Genomic DNA, 23647 nt, shown 5'->3' with positions numbered 1-23647 from the left:
AGTTTTATTTAATCCAGACTGAACACATCTTTCCAAAAACTAAACATGTACAGTACAAGCAAATACAATCTGTTAGTGCTTTGATATTAACATACTTAACATCTTTTTTTAACTGACTTAAAATGATCTTTTAAAGAACACAACAAAAACAACACAGAAGTTATTCCACTCAATTGAATGGGATGGGAAAAGTGGTAAATCTCATGCGCTCAGATGCTGGTAAACTGTTACCTTTATTTAATGTGATAGGACTACTTTGAATATCTGATATTGAACAGCAAATACATGCAATAACTCAAAGTAAAATATGCACACAGGTCTTTGCAATTCAATTAATACAAATGAAAATGCCTAAAGAGGATCATTATCGTGCAAATTCTGGGCTGAATGTACTGTTTCATGTTTGTTGTTAACTAGTTTGTTGAGATGTTGTGAAATAGTTTTTAAGTCAATCTACCAAAAGTACAAAATATCAAAGTGGTATAAGCTACTGAGCAAGAACAGACATTTGCAAACAACCAAAACTTTGAAGTGAATTTATCTTTTAACTAGTGTTACAACCCCCAATCAGCCAATTATTTAACTTCAAAACAAAAATTATGTGAAAGTCAGCTGTAGCAGCACACCTCTTATCTTATTTTATTTTTTGTTTTGTTTTACTTTCTGGATCCACCACAAAAGTTAAATATGTCTATCCCATTTTAACAGACAGTTTCACCCAGTTTTTGTAAAACATTTTGATTTATTTTTGAGTAATCCTGCTAACAACAGTTGTAGGTGAAAAGGTACTTGGTCAAAGTAATCATCTCTTAAAAACATATGTAATCCTTTTTTTTTTTTTTTTTTTTTTAACATGTAAAGACATTTTTATATTTAGTCATTACCACCACAATCACACCAGGACAAAACCTGGGTCATCAGTTATGGGCAGGTCAAGGTTCATGAATTTTAAATTAAATGAGCCTCATTTTAGAAAATTCTGAGTGATGACAAACACTGAAACTGTTAAAACAAATACTGTGTATCATGTAGCAGCTGTAACAGAACAGCATGAGAGTGAAATATAACTGACACAATTTTGTAGATATATTCCACTTTTTTGTTTCTCTACATATTTTTTATGTGAAAGTGCGATTTATAATGAAATTCTGACTCTTAACCAGTTGATTGAGACAAAAAGAATGGGTCTAGTAGTTTTGGATGTGTAGCTTCAAAATGGAATGGTTTGTTAAATGCAGTAAATATGCTTGAGTTCAGGATGTAGAAATGTCCCCATTTAAGACTAAGAGGGTTTGTGGTACTGAATACAAATTTGTTACTTCTGCTGGTTGAGTTGAGGTTTACCGCTGATCTGAAGGGTGACTGGATTACCCACTGATGTGTATTCATAGGTCTGAGTTGACACTTTGGTTTTAAAACTTTGTTGCCCACCTTCAACTCGTTGCACCTCGGAGCAGTATGAAGGTTGGACTTCCAGCTCTGTGTGGCTCACTTGGATGGGGACTTCTGTCTCCCTCGTGGCCTGGACTCCACTTGCTTGAGGGATGGCAGATGTGAAAAGGGGGCTGTAAAGATGCTCCCTGAAGCGACTGAAGAGGCCACGCCTCTGTCTTGGGACAACAGTGGGTCGCCCCACATTGAGCAGCACCGGCTGACCCACACTGGAGCCGCCAATCTCCCTCTGAAGCACAGCAATCTCACATGGCCTTTCAGCTCCAGGACTGGAGGAGCCGTATGTCTCTCCTTCTTCTGGTATGTAATCTTCCAAGTCTGCAAGGGTGAGAATGCGGCCTTCTTGTGTCAGGATCTTAGCCTCTTTATCTTCATCATCAGGTTCAAAAACAACAGTCTGTTGACTGTCTATGTCCTCAGGGCCTTCTCCAAGAACAGATGAGACCAGCTGTGGGTCTCCAGTGGCTCCAGAGGGAGCTTGACTCTCTTCTTCTCCCCAGGAGTGAGGTTGGCTGCTAACATCTTGCAGCTCTGCCTGAACCTGCTCCACAAGCTTATTGTTGGAATTGTTTGCATTTGGGTTCTCTGGTGGTGACCTTTTGGGTCTAACTCTGGAGGGAGTAGTTGCACGGTCAGATCCTGCTGGTGAGACACCTCTTCTCCTGGGCAGCCTGGGAGATTTATTGACCTTATACTCAATGACTTCCTCTACCTCTACCCACTTTGGCTTGCTCTCCATGGCCCTGGCTTCAGTTCCTTCGGGCTGAGTAATGTAGAGGGTTGGAATGGTGGTCTTCCGTGCAGCGGGCAGCCTCCTTTGTCTGGCTGTAGGCAGCTCTGGGGTGGAAGTCTCTGAGCGGTAAGTTCCTGTAGGAGTCAGGCCAGGAGATTTGTGCCTCCTCATTCGTGGGTTCTTCACCACAGTGGTTATAGTCTCCTCACTGAATTAATGAAAAGATGACAAAAGATAGTAAAACTGTAGACAAACTTGCCAAAATATCTCCAAACCATGCCACTTGCGCTGTTCCTATAATATGTTCAGTACCACTTCTATCCAGCCTTGAACTTGTCCATCATTCCTACTGTGGTCACACTATCCTAATGCATACCACCGCGATTAGCTCGCGCTCTAACCCTTACAACATAGCTGGTCTCACTACGGTCTTGTAAATGTTCCCTTTCACTCTCTGAGATACTTTTGCCTCACCTCTGTACCACGTTCTTCATTATTTTGAATCCAATTATTTAACTCAAACCTTCATCAACTCTACTCCTTTCAGTGTACTCAATCTTGCATCAACTGCCTTTCATTCCCCTTCTCTCCAAAGCTTACCTCCACTTCTCCAGGTTCGACAGTCCTCCCTACTCTTACTACAGATTTAGTGTCATCCTCAAACCTCACAGTCCATGGAGAATCCTGTCTGATCTCAATTACTAACCTGTCCATCACCATTGCAAACAAGAAAATGCTCAGAGCCCATCCTTAACATGATCCCGCCACCATTTCTGAGGAGGTTGCGGTCGTTTAACATCTCCAGGAAACTCCTGTGGATAGTAGCCAGCATCCTCTTTTACACTGTGGTGTGCTGGGGGAAGCACATCCAAGAAGGACACACCCAGGCTGGACAAACTGATCAGACGGGCTGGCATGAAGCTGGACTCTGGTGATGTTGGCAGAGAAGTGATCACTGGACAAACTGTTGGACATTATGGTTGATGCCAGTCACCCTCTGCACGCGGTCATCAGCAACCAGAGGAGCTTCTTCAGCCACAGACTGCTCCTTCCCAAGTGCAGGACCATCAGGCTGAAAAACTCTTTTGGCCCTCAGGCCATCAGACTGTACAAGTCCTCACTCAGGGGAAGGAGTAACAGGAAGACAGGGGACAGGAAGGAGAGGAACAGTAGTAGCCAGTAAACCAGTATATCTGGCATTTATATTACAAACTTTTTTCTTTTTTTTTTCTTTTGATACTCTGTGAGCTTCTTACCCTTTGTGCTGCTAAACAATGCTACTGGAACCTCAATTTCCCCGATGGGGTCTTCCCAAGGGATCAACAAAGGTCTGTCTAGTCTAATCTAATGAACCTGGTTCACATTCCTGTTACACACCTCCTGTTACACACCTCACTGTTGTCCCACTGTGCTCATACATATACAGCACCACCCTCACATACTTCTCTGCCACTACCAACTTCCTCATACAATAATGCAACTCCTTTCTTGGCACCCTGTAACAAGCTTTCTCTAAATCCAGAAGCAACCAATGCAACTATTTCTGGCCTTTTTACGTATCCATCAGGACTTTCGGCACAAACACTGCACTTGTAATGTTCTTTCTCAAAATGAAACCACACTGTTGCTCTCAGATCTTGCTCTCTTCTCACCCCAGCATCCATTGCTCATTTGTAATTGAGCTCATTCTGTACAACAGCTGAAGGAGCTCCAAACACAATTGTCTTGGATTCAAATATAACATCCATGTGATGTGTTGCAACAGTGAGTTTGTTGTACAAAATCAGGCCATTTAGCAAACAACATGCATTACATGCAGCTCCTGGTGTCAATAAAACTGCAGCGTACGTGTATCCAAACAGCTGTGATACTTTTGTGACACTGAGTAATTATCCCACAATCTGTTGTGAAGTTGTTTATTTTCTTGCCTACTTTTGTCCTCCGCAGTTATGACATGCAAGGGCCAGAAACATTTGGAGGGTAACTGAGTGGCAACCAAGGCAACACAAATGCTTCATGCACAAAGGCCTGATTACACTTACATGATGATGGTTTTCTTGGGTATTTTGGTCTCCTGCTCAGTGACTATAAGAAAGTAAAATGAATGGTGCAAGATGATTATTCTAACAGAGTGCTACAATAAAACCAGCCATGCATTTAAAATCTGCAGGATAAATCTTCTTACACATTAATCTTATAACTCCCACGTGGTGACAGGAGCATATTTAACCACACTGTACTTGTAGTTGGTCGTTCCAAAGTTCTTGACAGTACGTCCTGTATAGGCCTTGAGGCCTGTTGGTGCCAATGCTTATCTCCTGATTCCATACCAGGAAGTGGATGAGAGTCTACAACTCCTCCAGTCTGATGCAGGATACTTCCCCAGCCAAAGCTGGTATGATTCACAGCTGGGTGGACTGAAACGATGTAGACAAAGTGTCTTGTCTAGGACCCAGACAGGTGGCGTGCGTGGGATTCAAACCCAGGTCTCCATATTGGCAGGCCAACTCTTTAACAGCTCAGCTGCCTGCTCCTTGACAATCTGTAATGTTTTATCTATGGCTGACTGGGCAGCCACAGTGTGGTAATTATAGGGACACCTGATGGCTACAAGTACTGTAAGTACAATGCTTATATGGACACCTATCGGTATGTTGTGGTCTGGGTCAAGGGATCATAATTAATCTATACCCAGCAGTTGGCCCTAGTTTGTAGGGGGATATCAAGTGTCTCCCCAGCAATTTGATACAAATAAATACAATGTGGTAGACTGGGTTAATGCTGAAGCACTACCATTAACTACACTGTGGCCTGTTTCTGCTTACAAGAGGCACTTGACTACAAGCCGACTAACTACAATGGGTATAAATAATGATTAAGAATATGAAATGGATACATAATGGTTTTTTTTGTATTAAACCAGCAGCCTGTTCCTACCTTCTATGGTGATGACTTGTTCTCCAGTATGAGCCACAGCAGAGGGTAGAACTAAATCTGCAGCACACTTGGTACTGCCCAGACGGTTGGACAGCTGGCGAGAGGGAAAAAAATTTAAGAGTTCAAAAAATGGAATTGAACTGATACACTAGATTATTCAAATAAATTAGAAAAAGTAAAAAAAAAAAAAAAGCCTGTCCTTTTTTATTTTCTATCTTCAACTAAGTGAAATTTCCACAAGTCTTGACTCATATATGATGCATTATCGTGGACCAACCTCGCACTCGTAGTGTCCCAGATCTCTCTCCGTCAGGTTTTTTATTACCAAGACCAGAACCCCACTGCGAAGCTCACTGTAGGTCTGATACTTTTCATGGTCAGTCAGCAGTCTGCCATCTTTGAACCACCTTGATTATTTATAACGAGGCAGAGAGCAGATAATAGCGTACAGGTTGATGGGATTTCCCATAGGATTTCCTAAATGTCATGAACATCCGCAGTAGATTTTAAATAATGCGAGTGACGTACACACCTGATTTTAGGATTGGGGGCACTCTGGATGATGCAGGTGAACTGAGCGTCTTCACCAGGAACAAAAGTAGCATTCCTTATTTTATTTACAAAACGAGGAGGGACTGCAAAAAAAAAAAGCCACACACAACCGTGTGAAGACAACACATCGTACTGCAGCACACTCGTCCTGTGCGTCATGTACCTTGAACAGTGATCTTTCCAAGCGTGCTGGCGGTACCAGCTGGGCTCGAGGCGAAGCACATGTACTGTCCAGAATCATCTGCAGTCATGTTATCCAGGATGAGCGTGCAAGACCCATCAGGGTCCTCGATGATAATGTGATGAGGATCTGCTTCCACTGTACGACCATCTGCAGCCAACAAACGAGTCTCTAATCAGTATGAAATGTGCCAAAATATGTAGCACCGTTAACATCTGGGACTGTATTTGTGAACAATGAGATGTAGTGTAACGATGATAGTTTACACTTGAGATGAAATAATGATACTTTGGACTTTTCAAATAGCTGAGGTCATGTGTTCAGACCTTCAGTGATTGCTGTGGCCCGGATGGACCTTGCTGCTTCAAATGACTGAAAACTGCACTTCTTTAAATTTCCCTCAAGCCATAATCTGAAGCTTTGTGCTCAAGTTCACAAATGGCCCCAACCAATCAAAGTTTGTGAGGCATACTGATGCCAATGATTATCTCCGTGTGAAGCAGATGAGCATCTATGACTCCCCACGGGTGGGACACCAGTCCATCGCAGGTGACCTCAGCAGCCAAGGCTGGTACTATGCCAACAGAATTGTATTGTACAAGGACCTGTTGGTAGTCCTACTCCTATCCACTGAGCTACCGGCTCTACATTACTGTGAACATTGTGAAAATGGCAAGAGTTTCAGAAATTGCACAAAAGATTTGTCTGTAAAACTTTTAATGAATACAGTTGAATATTTTGACAGTATACTTGTATTACTCAGACTGCTACCTAAGTCAGGTCCAGAGGTAATCCCAGGTGCCACACGTCGCCACATCCACTACATGTTGGAACCATCTTGGGTCCTTGTTAGCAACTGATCCACCTCCACCTTCCAAAAACAGCTATCAGTCTCAGCCAGCTGATGCGTGGGATTGTCCTGGGACATTTCCAGCTATTGTGATCCTCAGCACTGATGCACCTCCTTACTGGATCAAGCCCAGAGAAGTACTATTCCGCATGGAATACTAATGTATCTAATGTTCCCTCACACTGCAAACAGTATGTCTAATCTGAGGTTCCCAAAGTAGTGTTTAATTTGATGTAGAGTAATTACAGCAGCACCCAAGGATCCTCTGAAGAGACCTACTACTAAAGATATCTAGTCATTGCCTTAGTTAGCTGTTAGAAATGGCTAGAGGTGTCATCATTATAGGATATGACAGGAAGCACCAGGACTCTAAAAGATTTAGACCTTTTAGCAAAAGTATTGGCACAACCAAAGAGGAACTTTATGATTCCATAAGCTCTTCCCAGATATCTCTCATTCTCAAAGGCCAAGGGCACTGACACGGAGATACAGTAAGTGAATGTCTCAGTGTTCTCACCACAAACAGATGAGTCTGTGAAATCACTGAACTCTTGGCTCTATTAATCAAAGACCCAGACACTTCTCCTCATTTAGCATCTCAAGTGCTGTAATTAGGTCGTCCATTGATTCCACAAAGATTACAACATCATCCACAAAGTCAAGATCAGTGAACCTTTCCTCACTAACAAGGGCACTGAAATGGGACCTACAGTCCAACTAAGTAAAACGGCCGAAAGGAAACAAAATCAGCAGAGCATTTATTAATGTGCATATGTATGTGTAACTGGATGACATATCTGTGTGGCCACAGCCACGGTGGGGCAGATTGCTTCAACTTGAGACCAATGCTCTACCAGGTCAGACAAAGCAGAATTCCCCACCATCCAAACTACTCTGAACATCTTTTCAATCTGGACTGCACCTTGTTACAAATGTCAAGGTTTAAATCATCCTTTCAATTTTATATACAGAATTTGTTTGGGCTTAGAGCCGCCCCACAGTTTAATGAAAACTTCCAAGTGAGGCCAAACCTTTTCATTATGTTGTGAATCTTTTATTATTTATTATCATCATTATCCCGTGAACAACACAGACAATAAACATGATCTAACCCCCAGAAACGACAAGATACCTTTGTACCAGGTGACTGCAGGTTTGGGTACTCCTGTGGCCTTGCAGGCCAGTTTAACAGTCTGTCCCAGTTCTGCTGTGCAGTCTGCCAGAATCTCCTCAAAATCAGGGGGACCTGGAAAATTACATGGATTGAAAATCGGGTGATGTAGAGTTTTAAATTGGTGCATATAATCTAACCAACTATAAGAACAAAACTGAATATGTCACACGCACTCCATGCAGGCATGAGGTATCGCAGCTGTAACTCCTGTAGGTCTCTGAGCCATGAGTTTTTGATGATAACAGTACGGGCTTGTAAGGTGTATTTCCTCACAGAGTCCTCACGTTCATGCCAGATCTCAAAAGCACGGTCATCTCCCTCCACCGTCTCGTTCACGTCAATGTTATTCAACTGAAATAATGCAAAACGCCATTCAGGCTGATGTTCATAGGAGGACTGATGACAGGATTAGGAAACAAAAGATGATGTCAAATAAATGTCTACCTTCATAATGTTCTTAAAGACATATGCTTGTGTGTCAGTGTTACTGTCTCGCTTGGGTTTGCAGATGATACAGTAGTTCTTAAAGAGGAAGACGTGGCGGTGGTGACCTCTAGACGATGTCCTAATTCCAGGAGCGCCCTCCCACACTTGAAAGGGTCCCTGGGACAACAAGAAAGGGCACATAGAAGAGAACATGCAATCAGTCTTTAGTTACTGTATCATACAGGAGTCCTACAGTAAACTCATCTTACCTGTCTAATTGGCTCTCCAAGGACTTCCAGGGTGGCGGGATAGTTCTCAATCATGGACACGTGGTGACTGTTCTCTGAGCGCTGAGGAAGCGCAGACACCATGGCATAGGCTTCCTCCAGGAGGCAGCAGTTCTGACCGTTTTTCGCCTTGTTTCGAATGAGCTCCTAAAGATACCGGGGTAGGGAAATGATTGAAACTAAGGTGATACAAGTCAAACCATGAAAGTGACGTACATCCTGATCTTTAATGCAAGAATACAAAGATGTCACCTTGAGGAGGGCCTTGTACTTCTGAATCCTGTCCACGGGCTGCTGGAGGTAGGCGTTGATGCTACGCACAGGGGGTTCCGCAGGGTCTGCACTGGCTTGTTCTTTCTCAGCGTACTCCTACAATGTAGTTTTTAAATTAAAATGCTAATCAGGGTTTGCTGTGAACATGATTGCATATTTAAGATTATACACAAGGCTCTGGTAAGGTATCAGAAAAGTGTAAAATGGGTAATTTAGCTTTAAATAATCAATTTCTCATATTAACATGTCCTGTCTGTGAATCTGTCATCTGTGTAGCAGACCGTTATTGTCACCCAGTAACTTTTAAGATGCCGCTTCCATTACTTAACAGCAGAGGTGAAACAAAGTCACCATCAAGTCACTCTCAAGTCATGAATCAGCAAGTGCCAAGTCAAGTCTCAAGTCAGCTTGACTTGATGGTGACTTCGTCCCACCTCTGCTTAACAGTTTTCTTCATTATGGTGAACAAGATATGGTATGCAACAGGTAAAATGCAGTGAGTGAATCAGTAATTGAGTCCAACCCCTTAGGTTTATCACAGTAATTCAATATCAAGAAATGCTATAACCTTATATATCTCCATGTTGAAAGGGCACACTATAATGGGGACAGATTGGTTAAAAATTTGGTGAATGTTGATGCACCGACTCAATCGAACAAGCAACTTTGTTTTGTTTATGTAATCCCTCAGACCTGTCCGCCACCTGCTGGATGGATGATGGAAAATTAGGAGCAGGTGTGGCTGTTAGTGAGAAAAAGAAACAGTTTCTGCACAAAAATGTACAAAATCAGAAAATGTTTTTTTGTTTCACAGCGGTTATGCACTTTGGACATAGCCCCACACAACCCCGTGGAAAGGAGTATGTGTGAACTTAGCTGTGAAAGAAAAAGAAAGCAAGGTGATGGGGTGAGGCATGGAATAAATGGAGTGAGAGTGGAACAGAATGTTTCCAGGCAGTAATTTACAAAATCTGAAAACAAATAAGTGATTTTCTGATCATTTAACTATGGTCATATTCTGAAATTCAACACAATCACAACTCCATACAACCCCGTGGAAAGGATCTGGTATGAACTGAATTTTGTATGAAAGAAAAAGAAAGCCAGGAAAATCCTGCAACAAGGCGTGGAGTGAATGGGGTGAGAGTGAGACAGACTTGTTTCTAGACAGTAATTAAAAAAAAAAAAAAACTTTTTTCTGATTAATAGTTCCATTCTTCAACTCTACACAATCCTGTAGAAAGAATTTTCTACATCTGTAGCCAAAAGACACTTTTATGTTCTCTGTCTTTCTCATCATTTGGTTTTGACGTTACATGTAACTTGAAATGAGCTTGTTTTTCCATTTCTTTCATTACTAAAACGGAGAGTCTGATTAGAACAAACATTCTCAAGCATTTCTCTGGTTCTGAGGAATTGTGACTGGCATTTTTAAACTACCCTTTGAGATATTATGAATAAAAAAATGAACAATTAACAAATAACTACGCCTTAGCTGGGGCTCCTTTGGCAAGTGCTAGTAACACCATTGCTCTACCCACATTAACGTTACAGCAGTAGGGTAGATGGGACTCTATAGACTTGGACTAGTGCAGTCATAATGATTTTACTAATTCTCTGTATCATAACGGTTCGCCCAAGAGAGGGATTTCAGATAACTTATAAATAGCTATATTTTTTGTACATCTTCCTCTTGTGGGACTACACCATAGTCAATACAACTGACAGTTGTCAAAGAAGCTGGAGCTCCAGTGTCAAAGTAAAGGGTTTGCTTTTGCAGTATGGCACTCATTATTGTCATAGGAAGAGCTGGCATACCTTGAAGAAGCCGTGGACAGTCTTATCACTGATTGCTGCCTCAGCCTGATTCTGACCTGTGAGATACTGGAAGTACTTCTCAAAACCCTCCTTATTCTTCAGAAAGCACATGGCTATGTCATCATCTGTGTCACAGTCATTCAGCTTTGGGAGAAGGACCCTACAAACACAATGCCATAATTAAAAAAACCGTCTTGCTGTTCAATTGTTTTTGTAAGGAGTTGAATTAAATGCGTAGTGGTCAAAGCACTCACTTGCTATGGAATTCCTTGATGTCATCAATGTTTCTGAATATGATTTCCTTCTGGTTGGTGATGTCAGGCGGTGCATCTGCGCTCTCTGCATGCTTTTCATGATGGGAAGTAAAGAACTCCATTTCTTTGGCAAACTCAGACTCACCATTTGTCAATTCCTGGAACAGTTGGCTGGGGGCAGGAAGTAAGATGACTTCTTGGTTTTTGGTACAACAACTTGCTAGTATTTTCCTCCAGAATATCAATATGATTTACTTACAATAATTTCCTCTTGTATTCACCTTCAGATACCTCCTCTGTACTAGTCTCCGGAAGATCACCACTATCAGCAGACAGCTAGCATAATACATTAGAATATACTGTTAGTAATTGCAAGTAATTACAATGAAAAGGAAAGTCTAAGTGTTGTATTAGTGGATTAAATGCAGCAGTCTTGAGATGTACTTTGAGTTTCTTGTCCAGGTAGGCAGGTGAAACCCAGCCTTGGCGGGATGGTGTGGTTTTAGTGGGTTTGGTCCGTACTAGCCATTTAAGTGGATAGGTTGAGTCCAAAACCTCAACATACTGGCCCTCCTTCAGAGCGATGGATTCCTTAGTCGCAGTGGGTGGGTTGTAGTCAGCCGTTGCCACAAAGATGTCAAACATCTGTACAGTAATGACAGCATACATTTTTCAAATCCTCACATACATGAATTTGATATGCTGTGTGCATCTTTTTGTTGCCATCCATCCTGTGTGTGGATACAACTGGATTTTTTTAAATCTTGCAGAAGACATTCAATGCATTGCAAATAAAATGATGCATAAAAATATAGCCATCTTAAGAATAAAATCAAAGATAATACAGCAACGTGATGCACTAACGTGGTGGCAGAAAACTCTCCTTCCATTGTGTTGTGGCTATTTTGCATTTGGGTTCTGTGTGTGTGTGTGTGTGTGTGTTGCGTGAATTTCAGTAGAACCATTATCAAAATGTTGCACGCACGAGTACAGCCCAACAGATTTCTCAGAAAACCTATACTTTCCTTTCAGAATTAACATTTTCTATGGGACACTATGCTACAAAATACTCCCACAAATGCAGGCCATTGATTGCAAGCAAGACTTGTTCTTTTGCACACACAAAAAAGTATTTTTCCTAACAAAGTCATTTAAGACCATGCTGCAAAAAATGAATACACCCTAATGAAACTCTTAGGAGCAAAGCTAAATTTTAGGCTCACACTCACTCATCTTCAACCGCTCACTCCAATTAAGGGTCACAGAGAGGCCAGAGCTTATCCCAGCAGTCATAGGGCATGAGGCGGGGTACACCCTGGACAGGACAACAGTCTGCATTCCAACCATCACTCTGTGCCCTTGGTCGTCGTGCACTTTTCCAACATGACAATGATCCACAACACATCTAAGGCCACTGTTGCATTTCTTAAGAAGAACCAGGCGAAAGTGATTCAATGACCAAGTATGTCTCCGGATCTGAACCCAATCGAACAACTATGGGGAAGAGATAAGTTGAGCATCACTGTCCATCCAGCATCCAGACTCTAAAAGACGTCTTTCTTGAAGAATGGAAGAAGATAGATGTTGCAATATGTTGCCAACTTGTTAATTTCATGTCTAGAAGACTTGGTGCTGGAGGTCATGGAAATGGTCATACAAAATCCTAGATGTAGTAGTTTTGTTGGTGGGTGTATTCATTCATTTTTGCAAAACTGAAAATTAAGTTATATATCATTTCTTTCTATGATCAAAACTCTGGGACTTTTTTTCTTACCACTGTCGGCAATGTGTTTGTTCATGGGCTGGGTAAGGTCTAGACTTTGTGTGCAATGCCTTGAGATGACTTACATTGCAATTTGATGTTGTAAAAATGAACTGCAATTAAGAAAGATTAAATATTTTTTCTCTTTTAGGTGCTACGCCAGAAAGGTTTCAGTTTTCAGTATTTTAATATTAACTATTTTCCCACCGGGATAAATAAAACTCTAAAATCTAATTTATTATAAACTCCTATAATCTTTATATATTACAAAGGTCCTTTCCAGAAGGTGACTTCAATACAACTAAAGCTTAAAGCAATATGATAATAATAATAATAATATATCCAATATATTACAATCAAGATTTCAATTTCTCACCTCTCCCCTGGCCTCTCCCTCATCAGACTCTGAAGAGGAGTCAGCCAAAAGGGAGGGGGGACGAGAGCGTCCCTGATGGGGCGATGGGGAAGGCGTCTTGGTCTCATCATCACTGTCGGCACCTGGGACACGTAACGAGGCTGGAGAAGCAAATAGTGAGGGAGGAGATCAGAAGAAGACCAGAAACGCCATAGTACACGTAACACATAAGAGTTTCAGATTGACCACGTTTGTCTGTGATCACCTACTGCATTCCAACAACTGCTGAGACTTCTGAATCCTTTACAAATTATGTTGTCAGACACCAAAATGCACAAGCATCAAGAAGCACAATCACACGAAGACGAGACCTACTGAAAATGCACGACCTGTTGTGTTGTTGGATTTATGAAGCATGTAAAATTCTACACTTTGCACATCTCTGAGGTAATGAAAAATGTTTTAATATTTTATCGCCTCAATCATGTGGTACCAAAACAAAATAAAATAAAATTGCAATTCATATTCTTTATGGAAATAATGTATTGTTACTGTGAGTCTGGTGCACTGGGATACATACTGGCAGTTACGGGCCAAGATTTCATCCACTGGAGCACTTGATGATTCTGTAAGCTGTCTGAATAACACATTCATGATTGGATCAGCATTTTACTGGTTTGATAAACTGATGGATGTACAAGTGGTAAAGTAATGATGTTTGTATGAAGTGGTGAGAGGTTTTAAGTGCTAAGGATGAAGCAATCATGCTAAAAATCAAGTACCCATGCTATGGGAGAGGAATGGTCTTCAATCAGGTTTGACGATAATCATGTAACACACTTTATTTTACGTTACTTGTAATAAGCATTAATCGATGAGAAATAAGGCCTTTTTAAGTCTAACAATGAATTGTTAATAAGACTATATATGTGTTACTAATTGTATCATAAACACATTTACTTACTTGTTCATAAGACATTTTACTCACATTAGATTCAGTAAGTGTAAAAAGCATAATAACCACTAATAAATGCACAATTAATTAATAAATAATTATGTATTAATCTCAGTAAAGCAATATAAGGCTTAGTAAAGGTAAAATAATGCCTTCATAGGTAAGACATTCATTCATTTTCTGAACATACTTAGTCCTCATAAGGGTCATGGATAATAAGTAAATTAGTTAAGCTAAATAAATGTCCATGTTAGACAGCTTTCTTTGACTTTCTTGGGCTGCAAGAAAGTAAAAAAAAAAAAAAAAAAAAGTAACTTAATAATGTTTGGAGTGTCTTAAGTTTAAATGTAACCTATCAGTGATGTAATCTATTAATTAATGGTCATAATTATGAATGGGTCAGTGGTATGTGACAAGTTAAAGAAATGCAATCTGTTAAATAATGTTGACTATGATGCTGTATATTGAAAGATTGTATTGTTAAAAGGGGCAGAAATCATAAGACTTGTTCTTCTTTCTGCTCCTTTTCATTCTGGTATTGTGGTGCTTTTGTTTTTTGCTTTTCTGTTTTTCTTTTAAATGAATGAAATAAATATTAAAAACTCAAAAACTCAAACATCAAGTGGTTTCTTAACTATTTTTAAACAAAAGAAGCCACTTGGATGAGTGGTGAAACAGCTTGAAGACCAGATGTTGTAGTTAACATTGAGTTAACTTTTACACGGATGATTGAGAACCTTCAAGAATAGACTCAATAAATGGGTGATTCTTAGACTACGGGCACTTATTATGTCCTTTGATCATATTGTAATTAAAACAGAAAAAAGGGGAAATTTCACACTTTTATAGTTATCTTTACAATGAAAGTGTGTTAAGAAATTTGTTCTAGTAGTCTATGATGACTTTTTCACCTTTTTTCAGCATCATTATATGCAAATATTGCCGTTTTGTGCTTGTCCCACACCCAGACTTTTGATCTTCAATGATAAAAATGAATGGTAAATAAATGTTTTTTCTAATGTTTTAAAATATCTCTGAATAAAATATCAGTAAAATAATCAAAACATAATTATTCAATGTCCTACAACTGTTGTGATCTTTTTAAACAAAATGTAGTTGTCCCACACTATTGCCGTAATTTCCACCATAACACTGTAATGTCCCTTTAAACAGTTTGTATGAAAGATTGTTTGGGTAGTTTCTATGGAGATAAACAGTGACATCAGAGCACATGTATATAGCGCCAAATCACAACAAACAGTTGTCCCAAGGCGCTTTATATTGTAAGGCAATGGTGTGGTGGAAATTACATTTACAAGGCCAATAGTGCCCGTAGTTAAAGAATCACCCAAATGTGTTATTCTGTTGTAAACAATGATACAAAAGTTGAAAAAGGGTTCAAAACATTCTCAAGCAGTTCATAATGTGTAATAATTATTTTAGGTGGTTATAAATATGTAAAAAGAAACATTTTCTTCATGCTTTTAATGAGACATATTGTCTTGTCGATGCATATCAATTCATTTGTCAAATCATTTTATAAAGACTGATAAGGGCTTTATTTCTAATTAACTAAGGCTTATTACAAGGACCATAATATAAAGCATTACCCAAAATGACAAAAGCAAAACCTTGATAACTTTTTAATAATGAGAAGTATAATAATAATAATAATAATAATTATTATAACAATAATAATAATAATAATAATTGCCCCCAAATCCTGATTTCTAATGTTGAAGCATTTTTAGTATTAGAAACTATATAAATAAAAACATTCATGGCAGCTTGCATGTTTCTTGCAGTATCAAACAAACGTTGGTCCATACAATTCATCAAAGGGTTTGTCAACTGTTGATTTCATACTAAGTGAAGGTTATTCACCTGTTACAAAACTTGCTTGGAAAGAAAACCAATTTGTTATTGAGCAAGTTAGATTTTTGCATGCATGATGGCAACATGGTTAATGAATTAACATTGCAGTCACATGCAGGTTGTTCATAAACAGCACGTCCTGCTGCCTTTCCCAGCAGCACTCTCAATGTCTGACATCTCAACTGATTTTTCAGTAGATGATATCTTTAATCTGACAAATTGAAGACCTTAAACGTCTTGTAATGGTCACCTGCTCATATTCTAAGACATATAACCATTGACTACTGCGCCATATACTAAAACATAAGCACCCTGTTATTTTAACTATGTTAACAAACAAGTTCAAAGATAGCTGTAGTTTTTGAGTGTTATAGAAATACTAAATGTGGTTTATCTTGGTTTAAGGTGGGGTTACGGATGCTGGAAGTAGAGATGCGGAGAGGGTTGCTTCACCCCCTATTGGCAAAGGCAAGGAAAAAAGGCAAGGCAAAAAAGTTTTCCATAAAACAATAAAAAGTTTCATTTTCTAGTAGCAGCCGCATAGTAGTACATGTAACATCCACTCTTTTATATATATATATATATATATATATATATATATATATATATAAGTCCCTTCGGCTGCTCCCTTGTTTGCACTCGGGGTCACCACAGCAAATCCAAGTTGGATCTGCATGTTGAATTGGCACAGGTTTTACGCCGGATGCCCTTCCTGACGCAAAGAGATTTGAATTGTATTTTCTGTGTTCCTGATGCACAAACACAGAGGATTACAGGTGACATAGATACTATCTTCACAAGTGTGAACTTAAAAGATCATGAATATTTGTGACAGTAAACATAGGTTATATACCATATTTTCTGCAGTATAAGTCACACGTTTTAAAAACTCCCTCTTGAAGAGAAAAAACCCATATATGTCTCACTGCAGTACAAATCGCACCTTTTTCCCAGTATTATAATCTCTTCAATTTGAAAATTTTCTGCATTGCTGTAGTGTACTCTATATTAGTGCCATTTATTCTTTCATTGATAGTTTATTTGTTTACTGCTCTGATTCCTGGGAAAGTCTTATATAAATAGTCATTCTACTTATGATTATTAATAAGGAATGTGTGATTTGTTGGTTTATAAGCTGCACCAGAGTATAAGTCACAGGACTTCCAAAACTAGTTTAAAAAATGCATTTTATACTCGGGAAAATACAATATGTCTCAAATTATTGCTAAAATCCTGATTTTTTTTTTTTTAAATCTTTTAATAAGACATTTCTCTCAGCACCACCACCACCCCCCTCCCCCCCCCCAGCACCACCACCCCACCACCACCACCCCCCAAACAACTGTGACTGAGTCCCTGATGGGGATGAATTAGCAATGATGTTAGTTGTGAATGTAATTTGTGAAACAGCTTTAATTTGGGTCAACTGCTTAGTCAAGCTCTTCACATAAATTAAGCTTTACTTTTTTAGCACCAGTTCTGTGTGGGTGCATTTAACTTTTGTTTGTCATTAATTTGACAGAACTACTGAAAAGTGCATTTCCACAATATTAATGCAATAATAATTCAGATGACAGACGGAGCACTCACCTTGGCTGATCTTTGCCGACACCATTTCAGTTATCTGGGAGGTGAGTTTCATGAGGAATTCCTCTGAACCAACTTCACCCAGATAGGGGATTTTACCTTCTTGAGGCGCTGCACAAAGATGCATGAACATGCCATTTACTCTGACACTGGTATATCACTATATGCATTATGAGTTATGAAGTGACTTGCTTACCTTTTTCTTTGCCAGCCTCATCCTGTGGGGGTCTAACTGGAATCCCAAGGACCCTGAAGTAATCAGCATTTATTTATTTATTTTCTCAGTTGAAAATGTGTCCATATCTGTGCACAATTCTGAATCTGTAAGAAAGACTTACGCTGATGGTTTGGTCTCTTGCTTTGGTTGTGCTGAGAAAAAGGAAAGAAAACATGAAAACAATTAACAGTTAAAAGTAACCAAAATGACAAGAAGAAAAATACTGACTGATCAGACTGACTGTACTCTTGCTGCCTGGGCAAGCACGCAGGAATGAATGGCTGTAGATTCTATAACGTATTATATAACAGCTGAGTGGATCCTTGTCATTTGATTGGTGCTTTGTATGTCATGTGACATGGATTATTCATCCCATTTGTGTTGTGTTGCATTTAGTGTGCAAATTGGTTCCATTTTCCGTGCAAAATTGGTTCCATACATTTTGTACCATTGCAAGCAAGACCACTGCCCCCTAGTGGGGGCGGCGTTTAGCTAAATATGGCAGAGTTTGTTTTGCTAAGGGATGACGATGTGAAGGAGTTAATTGACGGTGGTAATTCTTCTAACATAAAAAAACAAGCAAACCCACCACACCATAAGCCGTCTGGAGGAATGAAGAGCTGTTAGGATGAAAAGCTGGACAAATTTGTGGCGTAATTTTTCACTGGACTGAGGAAGTACACAAAGTCTTTTTTTTTTTGGAAGTACACAAAGTCAGTGCACGATATCATGGACTACATCGTCAGAATTATTTTTGAACTATCTAAATGTTTTTGCAAGTTGACTGAGAACAATTTTGGACTCCTATTTAACATTCATGCTGGACTGTTGACATCAAAGCACCAGTGACAAACACTAAAATATAAGTCCCTTTTCTGTTGTTTATTAATGAATAAAATATCAAATGACAAGGATCTATTTTAGCCATTATATAAAACAAATAATGAATGTTTTTACATTCTTTCAATGGGAACAAATACTTAATTCGGTGAATGCTGGAATGTACCATTCAATGAGGTGAAGTCGAACATTCCAGCTTTCACCTCCTGAAATATCCGTAACATTGAACTCATAAATATTCATTATTTGTATACTGGATCATTTATTTTCCTTACTGTCATCCACCTCGAAGTGAGCAGTGCAGATGGACTGTCCCGCCTTATTTGTGGCAATACAGGTGTATGTGCCGGTGTACTCTGTGCCCACATCCATCAGTATGAGACTATGCTGACTCCCAGAGCTGGCTATCTTGTAGCCTTTGGTATCAGCCTTGATCCACAGAACATCTTCCATTGACTCTTCTTTTAGCCAGCTGACCATAGGTGTGGGAGAGCCTGTAGTAGGAATGGCAGATTGGGAACTTCACTTCACAGGGTCAAAAGGAAACATGAACTACAAGTAGGTGTGTTGCAGAGTTTGGTGAACAAACCTTCCACTTTGACAGACAGAGTGATGCTTGCCCCTTGTTTCACTTTCCTGTTGGTGAACCTCTCAAGGAAGCGTGGTGGCACCAGGGGCACCTTTGAATCTTTGAAACAAACAGCGTAACACGTCACTGTTTTGCTAAAGTTACAAAATCTGCTCATTCCAATCGATTAAGTATTAAAGTACCTTTTGTAGTTATATCTTGTGGTATAATTTCTCCAGGACCTGTTATAAAACAGATTTAGTCTTGTATGCTTTTTTCCCCACATTTCATAGCAATGAAAAAGTCAGAGTTCTTTTTGGTAATCTGCTTACGCAGTACTATGAGTCGGGCAGAGGAGTAAGCAGAACCAGCTGCGTTGCTGATGTAAGCGGAGTACTCCCCCATATCTTCTTTCTTTACTTCCAGAATCTCCAAGGCATGAACATCCTGCTCCGATAATAACAGGATCCTTTCTGAGGCTCGCAGGGGGTGGCCATCTTTGAACCAGTATACTCTGGGTTTTGGGAAACCTAGAAAACCACATTTATGTTTTTTTTTTTCATCACAGTTGGTGATGTGGACATATTACAGTAAGTCTTGTTCTTACATGGCTATGCATCCCAGAAGGTCACAACCAATAATCATGACAAACTGGCCTGTGAAGATCACAGTCACCCATAAAAGTGGTCTAACATGCAATTTGATGATACTCTAGTCTTGTACACGGTGTGATGATGTACAACAGCAAAATCAATGGAAACATAACCATACACCAGCGCATGCAAACCTCCCCGTAATGTTACAGCATGAACAATGTTACAGGCTCCATGGAAATGCTATGGATTACCAAAGTATGTTAAAGAAGAAGAAGAAGAAGATTCTATATAGGCCCTGAGGCCTGGTGGCGCCAGTGCTTGTCCCCAGATTCCATAACGTAACGCGGATCAGAGTTGTCAGTTCCCCTGGATGGGACGCCAGGTGGATTGGAACAATGCAGATGAAGTCCCAGCATAACTGGGAATCTAACACAGTTCTATATATTTGGATGTTTAAGAGAAAGAAAGAGAGAAAAGAATAAATTTTCAAACACGTTGAAAATTCATCCACAGTTGAAGCAAGGCCATGACACAGTCAGACTATCCCTCTAGGACCCTCTAATGTTTTTCAAGGTAAAGAGAACATTGTAAATGTATAAAACCATTACCCTTTGGGAGGCATAGCCGTGAAAGAATCTGAGGCCCAGTTCTTATCCCCAAACTCCCTTGACTGCTATAAATTCATAAACCTACCCTTTACTTTGAGCTCCATCCTTGCAATAGGTGAATTTGGACTAACATGAATGTCATGAAGCTCCTCCACAACCTGTGGAAGCTGATCATCCTCAGTTACTGACTCAAAAGCCTCTGTTTCCCTATAACAGCATTTACAAAAAAAAAAAAAAAACACACACACATAAGTATTCTATATTGATCAAACTTCTAAAATAGAAATATTTCCAAACAATATGAACTGTTGGACATAGTTAAATTACCTGGACATGTATCCTTTAGCACTCACATAGGAAGATGTTTCAGTGGCATCAGCAGCAGTGTCATAATCTGAGCTGCAAGACACTGATGGAAAATATTGCTGTATTACAACTGGATTATACAGTTAGCAGTGAAATCAGAGATGGTGTGGATCACTATCAGCTGGTGGTGGGAAAAAATGTTAAACGAGTCAAAAAAATAACATTCTTTCATGTAAAAATATGACTCAAAACAAGATTTTGTTTAAGACTTTAACTTAAGATTTTAAGATGTGTTTATCTAAAATAATTATACTGAAATGTTACTTGTGAAATGAGTTTGTCTTATATTAATACTTACTATAATTTAATTAAGATATGTTGTCTAGAAATTTGACAAATATACTTGATAAGATTTTACATTTTCGTAGTGTATTATTTGGGTTTTCCCACCTTCTTATAATAAATTTGACCTTAAAATTATCTACATGAGGACAGTTTTGTAATGTTTTGCCAGTATTTGCTTTTTGGGGGGAAGGGGGCTGTTGTAGAAATGAGTATGTCAAAATAAAACATCACAGTATTAATTTAAACTCAGTTTGTGATAAATGTCCCAAAATATGACAGTGACAGGAATAGCAATATGGTGAGATTTACCAGATGAAAAAACCTTCATCAAAATGTATTGAAACTGAGGCAATGTTGCAATACTGAGAGTAAAACTTAATTATAGGCAAATGATCAATCTAGAAGGATTAATTCTTAAATAATAAACAATATAAACATGAAATTGATCATTTACTGTACTGCATTTGACAGTGGAAGCTTTGATATCTTGATTTTGTGTATATACAGTATTCATATGTCCACTTACCATCAACCCTGAGTTCAGCCTTGGTGGCTGCGATGCCGCTGCTGTTTTCAGCTGTACAGCGATAAACCCCCATGTCAGTGGGAAGCACCGAGGTGATGATTAATTGGTGGCAGCCCTCCTGGTCTTCATTGATCATGTAATGGTCATTCTCCTCAAGCAATTTTCCATCCTTGAACCAGCGAATGCTGGGAGGGGGCTTGCCAATTACCACACAGTCAAAGCTTACAGGATAACCATCAGGAACATCTTGGTTTTGAAGTTCGGTCAAGAAGACTGGGGCCGCTGTGTAATGACAGCATCATTAAGCAGAACATTAACACGTAAAGTTGATAAAATGATAACCACCCATAAAGTGAGAGAGACAGAGAGAGAGAGGGAAGAAGTGTCTACTTTGGCTATATTCATACAAAATCCATTATGTAGGGTCATGTGGACTTGTGACTTTATTTGATTTTTAGAATGTAATAGCTTATCAAAAATACCTTAAAATAATGGTTTATTTCTGTAGTACTGGCCTTATTCTCAAATAGACCCCATGCAATTCTCTCTCTCTCCTTAACTGACATTCAACACCTGCTCCTAATCCATCATCAAACCAAAATCCACTAACCACACAGCACTTGGCAGATGGCTGAAACTTTCTGCCTCCAGTGCAATTATTTCAATAACAAGCAAGATATCAAAGTGAAATTCATAGGAGAATCATCCTTTATATACTGACTATCACTACACTAAATGGCTTTTGCCTGCAATTTCAGGCATTTGTGCAGAATCGTCTTTGACGTAATACATGTGCGGAACAGTTGGTAAAAAAAATGGCAATGTACATGGCCATGTGTTGGAAACAAAGTGTTGTTACTGAATATCTCACAGCGGAGGGTTGTGCACCTGTGGGCATTAACAAATGAGTGTGCTCCATGGTGACACCTGTGTGGATGTCAGTATGATCAGGAGGTGACCATGGACTTTGAAGGGCAAAAATTCAAAGATGTCCCTTCAGTGGGAAAATTCTTCTTGACCATTTTTTTGGAACTGCAATGGCATAGACCTCACAGAATTTTTAGAACATTGCAGCATAACGATGCTCGTCCACACACAAGTTGACAAACACAGGATGAGTTGCAGTGGTTCAAATCTTACCACACCCATCGTACAGTCTGGATCTAGCACCCTCTGACTTTTTCCTCTTTCCCAAGCTGAAGGAACACCTGACGTAACACCATTATACTAATAATCAGACTGTACAACTCCTCAATCAGGAGGAGGAGGAGTAACAGGAAGACAGGGGACAGGAATGAGGGGAACAATAGTAGCCAGTAAACCAGTATTGATCAGTATGTCTGGTATTTATATTGTGTATTGATATTTATATTTGCAAACTGTTTTTCTTTTTTACTTTCACTTTTGATATGCCGTGTGCTTTTTACCCTGTGTGCTGCTATACAATGCTGCTGGAACCTCAATTTCCCTGAGGGAGTCTTCTCAAGGGATCAGTGAATTTGTAGCTAATCCCTAATCTAATCTAATGCAGAAATGCACGCAGCTATGTGTCGCTGGTGCCAAGAAAAGATACCAAGTTTCTTCACTGACGGGGTATAAAAACTTGTGCTATGTGACCAGAGGACCTTTGTGGCCGGGACAGCAGTGGGATCGAACCCTGTACTGCTCGAACTAAAGACCAGAACTCTACCAGGTCAGCCAAAGGGGAATTCCTGGTTAGCAAAGCTAGCGGGAACATCTTTTCAATCCGGACTTCACCTTGCTACATATCTCCTCACCATTTTTGACTTCGTCCCGAAGTCACAGGTGCATTTAAGCATGTTCTGTGACTACCCACATCCTGCTGGCAATGCCAATTGTGACCGGAGGACCTTTGTCACCGGGATGGCAGTGGGATCAAACCCCAGACTGCTCGTACTAAAGACCAGAACTCTACCAGGTTAGCCAAAGGGGAATTCCCCATTAGCCAAGCTAGCGGGAACATCTTTTCAAACCGGACGTCACCTTGCTACAGTTGGCATAAATGTTTGGAAACAGAAGGTGACTATGTGGAATGGTAATGACACTGCCTGATAGAGACCATTCCAAGCTTTCAGCAGATATGTGATTCATGCGAGTATCTTGCTTGTTATTTAAATAATCACATAGGAGGCAGAATTTTTCAGCTTTT

At 39.6% G+C, this 23647-nt stretch overlaps 1 protein-coding gene across 1 annotated transcript in view; it reads right to left on the bottom strand.

The window, feature by feature from the left end:
• Nucleotides 1–2: 2 nt before the first annotated feature.
• The window catches only part of LOC117521280 (obscurin-like), a 140769-nt gene continuing 117124 nt past the window's right edge, over nucleotides 3–23647 (bottom strand). The window contains exons 64-89 of the mRNA XM_034182604.1: nucleotides 21478–21759; nucleotides 20628–20709; nucleotides 20386–20507; nucleotides 19429–19626; nucleotides 19300–19338; nucleotides 19118–19216; nucleotides 18804–19022; nucleotides 17810–17840; nucleotides 17668–17720; nucleotides 17475–17582; nucleotides 13076–13215; nucleotides 11382–11582; nucleotides 11197–11273; nucleotides 10938–11108; nucleotides 10684–10843; nucleotides 8845–8961; nucleotides 8575–8739; nucleotides 8324–8482; nucleotides 8053–8230; nucleotides 7838–7951; nucleotides 5838–6005; nucleotides 5655–5757; nucleotides 5400–5529; nucleotides 5123–5216; nucleotides 4228–4270; nucleotides 3–2393 (exon numbers count right to left, since the gene is read on the bottom strand). Of these exons, the coding sequence (XP_034038495.1) occupies nucleotides 1316–2393; nucleotides 4228–4270; nucleotides 5123–5216; nucleotides 5400–5529; nucleotides 5655–5757; nucleotides 5838–6005; nucleotides 7838–7951; nucleotides 8053–8230; nucleotides 8324–8482; nucleotides 8575–8739; nucleotides 8845–8961; nucleotides 10684–10843; nucleotides 10938–11108; nucleotides 11197–11273; nucleotides 11382–11582; nucleotides 13076–13215; nucleotides 17475–17582; nucleotides 17668–17720; nucleotides 17810–17840; nucleotides 18804–19022; nucleotides 19118–19216; nucleotides 19300–19338; nucleotides 19429–19626; nucleotides 20386–20507; nucleotides 20628–20709; nucleotides 21478–21759 (4331 nt within the window). The 3' untranslated portion in view covers nucleotides 3–1315. The remainder of the gene's footprint in view (nucleotides 2394–4227; nucleotides 4271–5122; nucleotides 5217–5399; nucleotides 5530–5654; nucleotides 5758–5837; nucleotides 6006–7837; nucleotides 7952–8052; nucleotides 8231–8323; nucleotides 8483–8574; nucleotides 8740–8844; nucleotides 8962–10683; nucleotides 10844–10937; nucleotides 11109–11196; nucleotides 11274–11381; nucleotides 11583–13075; nucleotides 13216–17474; nucleotides 17583–17667; nucleotides 17721–17809; nucleotides 17841–18803; nucleotides 19023–19117; nucleotides 19217–19299; nucleotides 19339–19428; nucleotides 19627–20385; nucleotides 20508–20627; nucleotides 20710–21477; nucleotides 21760–23647) is intronic.

This window comes from Thalassophryne amazonica, chromosome 12, assembly GCF_902500255.1.
Source record: "Thalassophryne amazonica chromosome 12, fThaAma1.1, whole genome shotgun sequence".
NCBI lineage: Eukaryota > Metazoa > Chordata > Actinopteri > Batrachoidiformes > Batrachoididae > Thalassophryne > Thalassophryne amazonica.
Note: the sequence above shows the minus strand (reverse complement) of the source record. Positions and strands in the feature narration are given on the sequence as shown.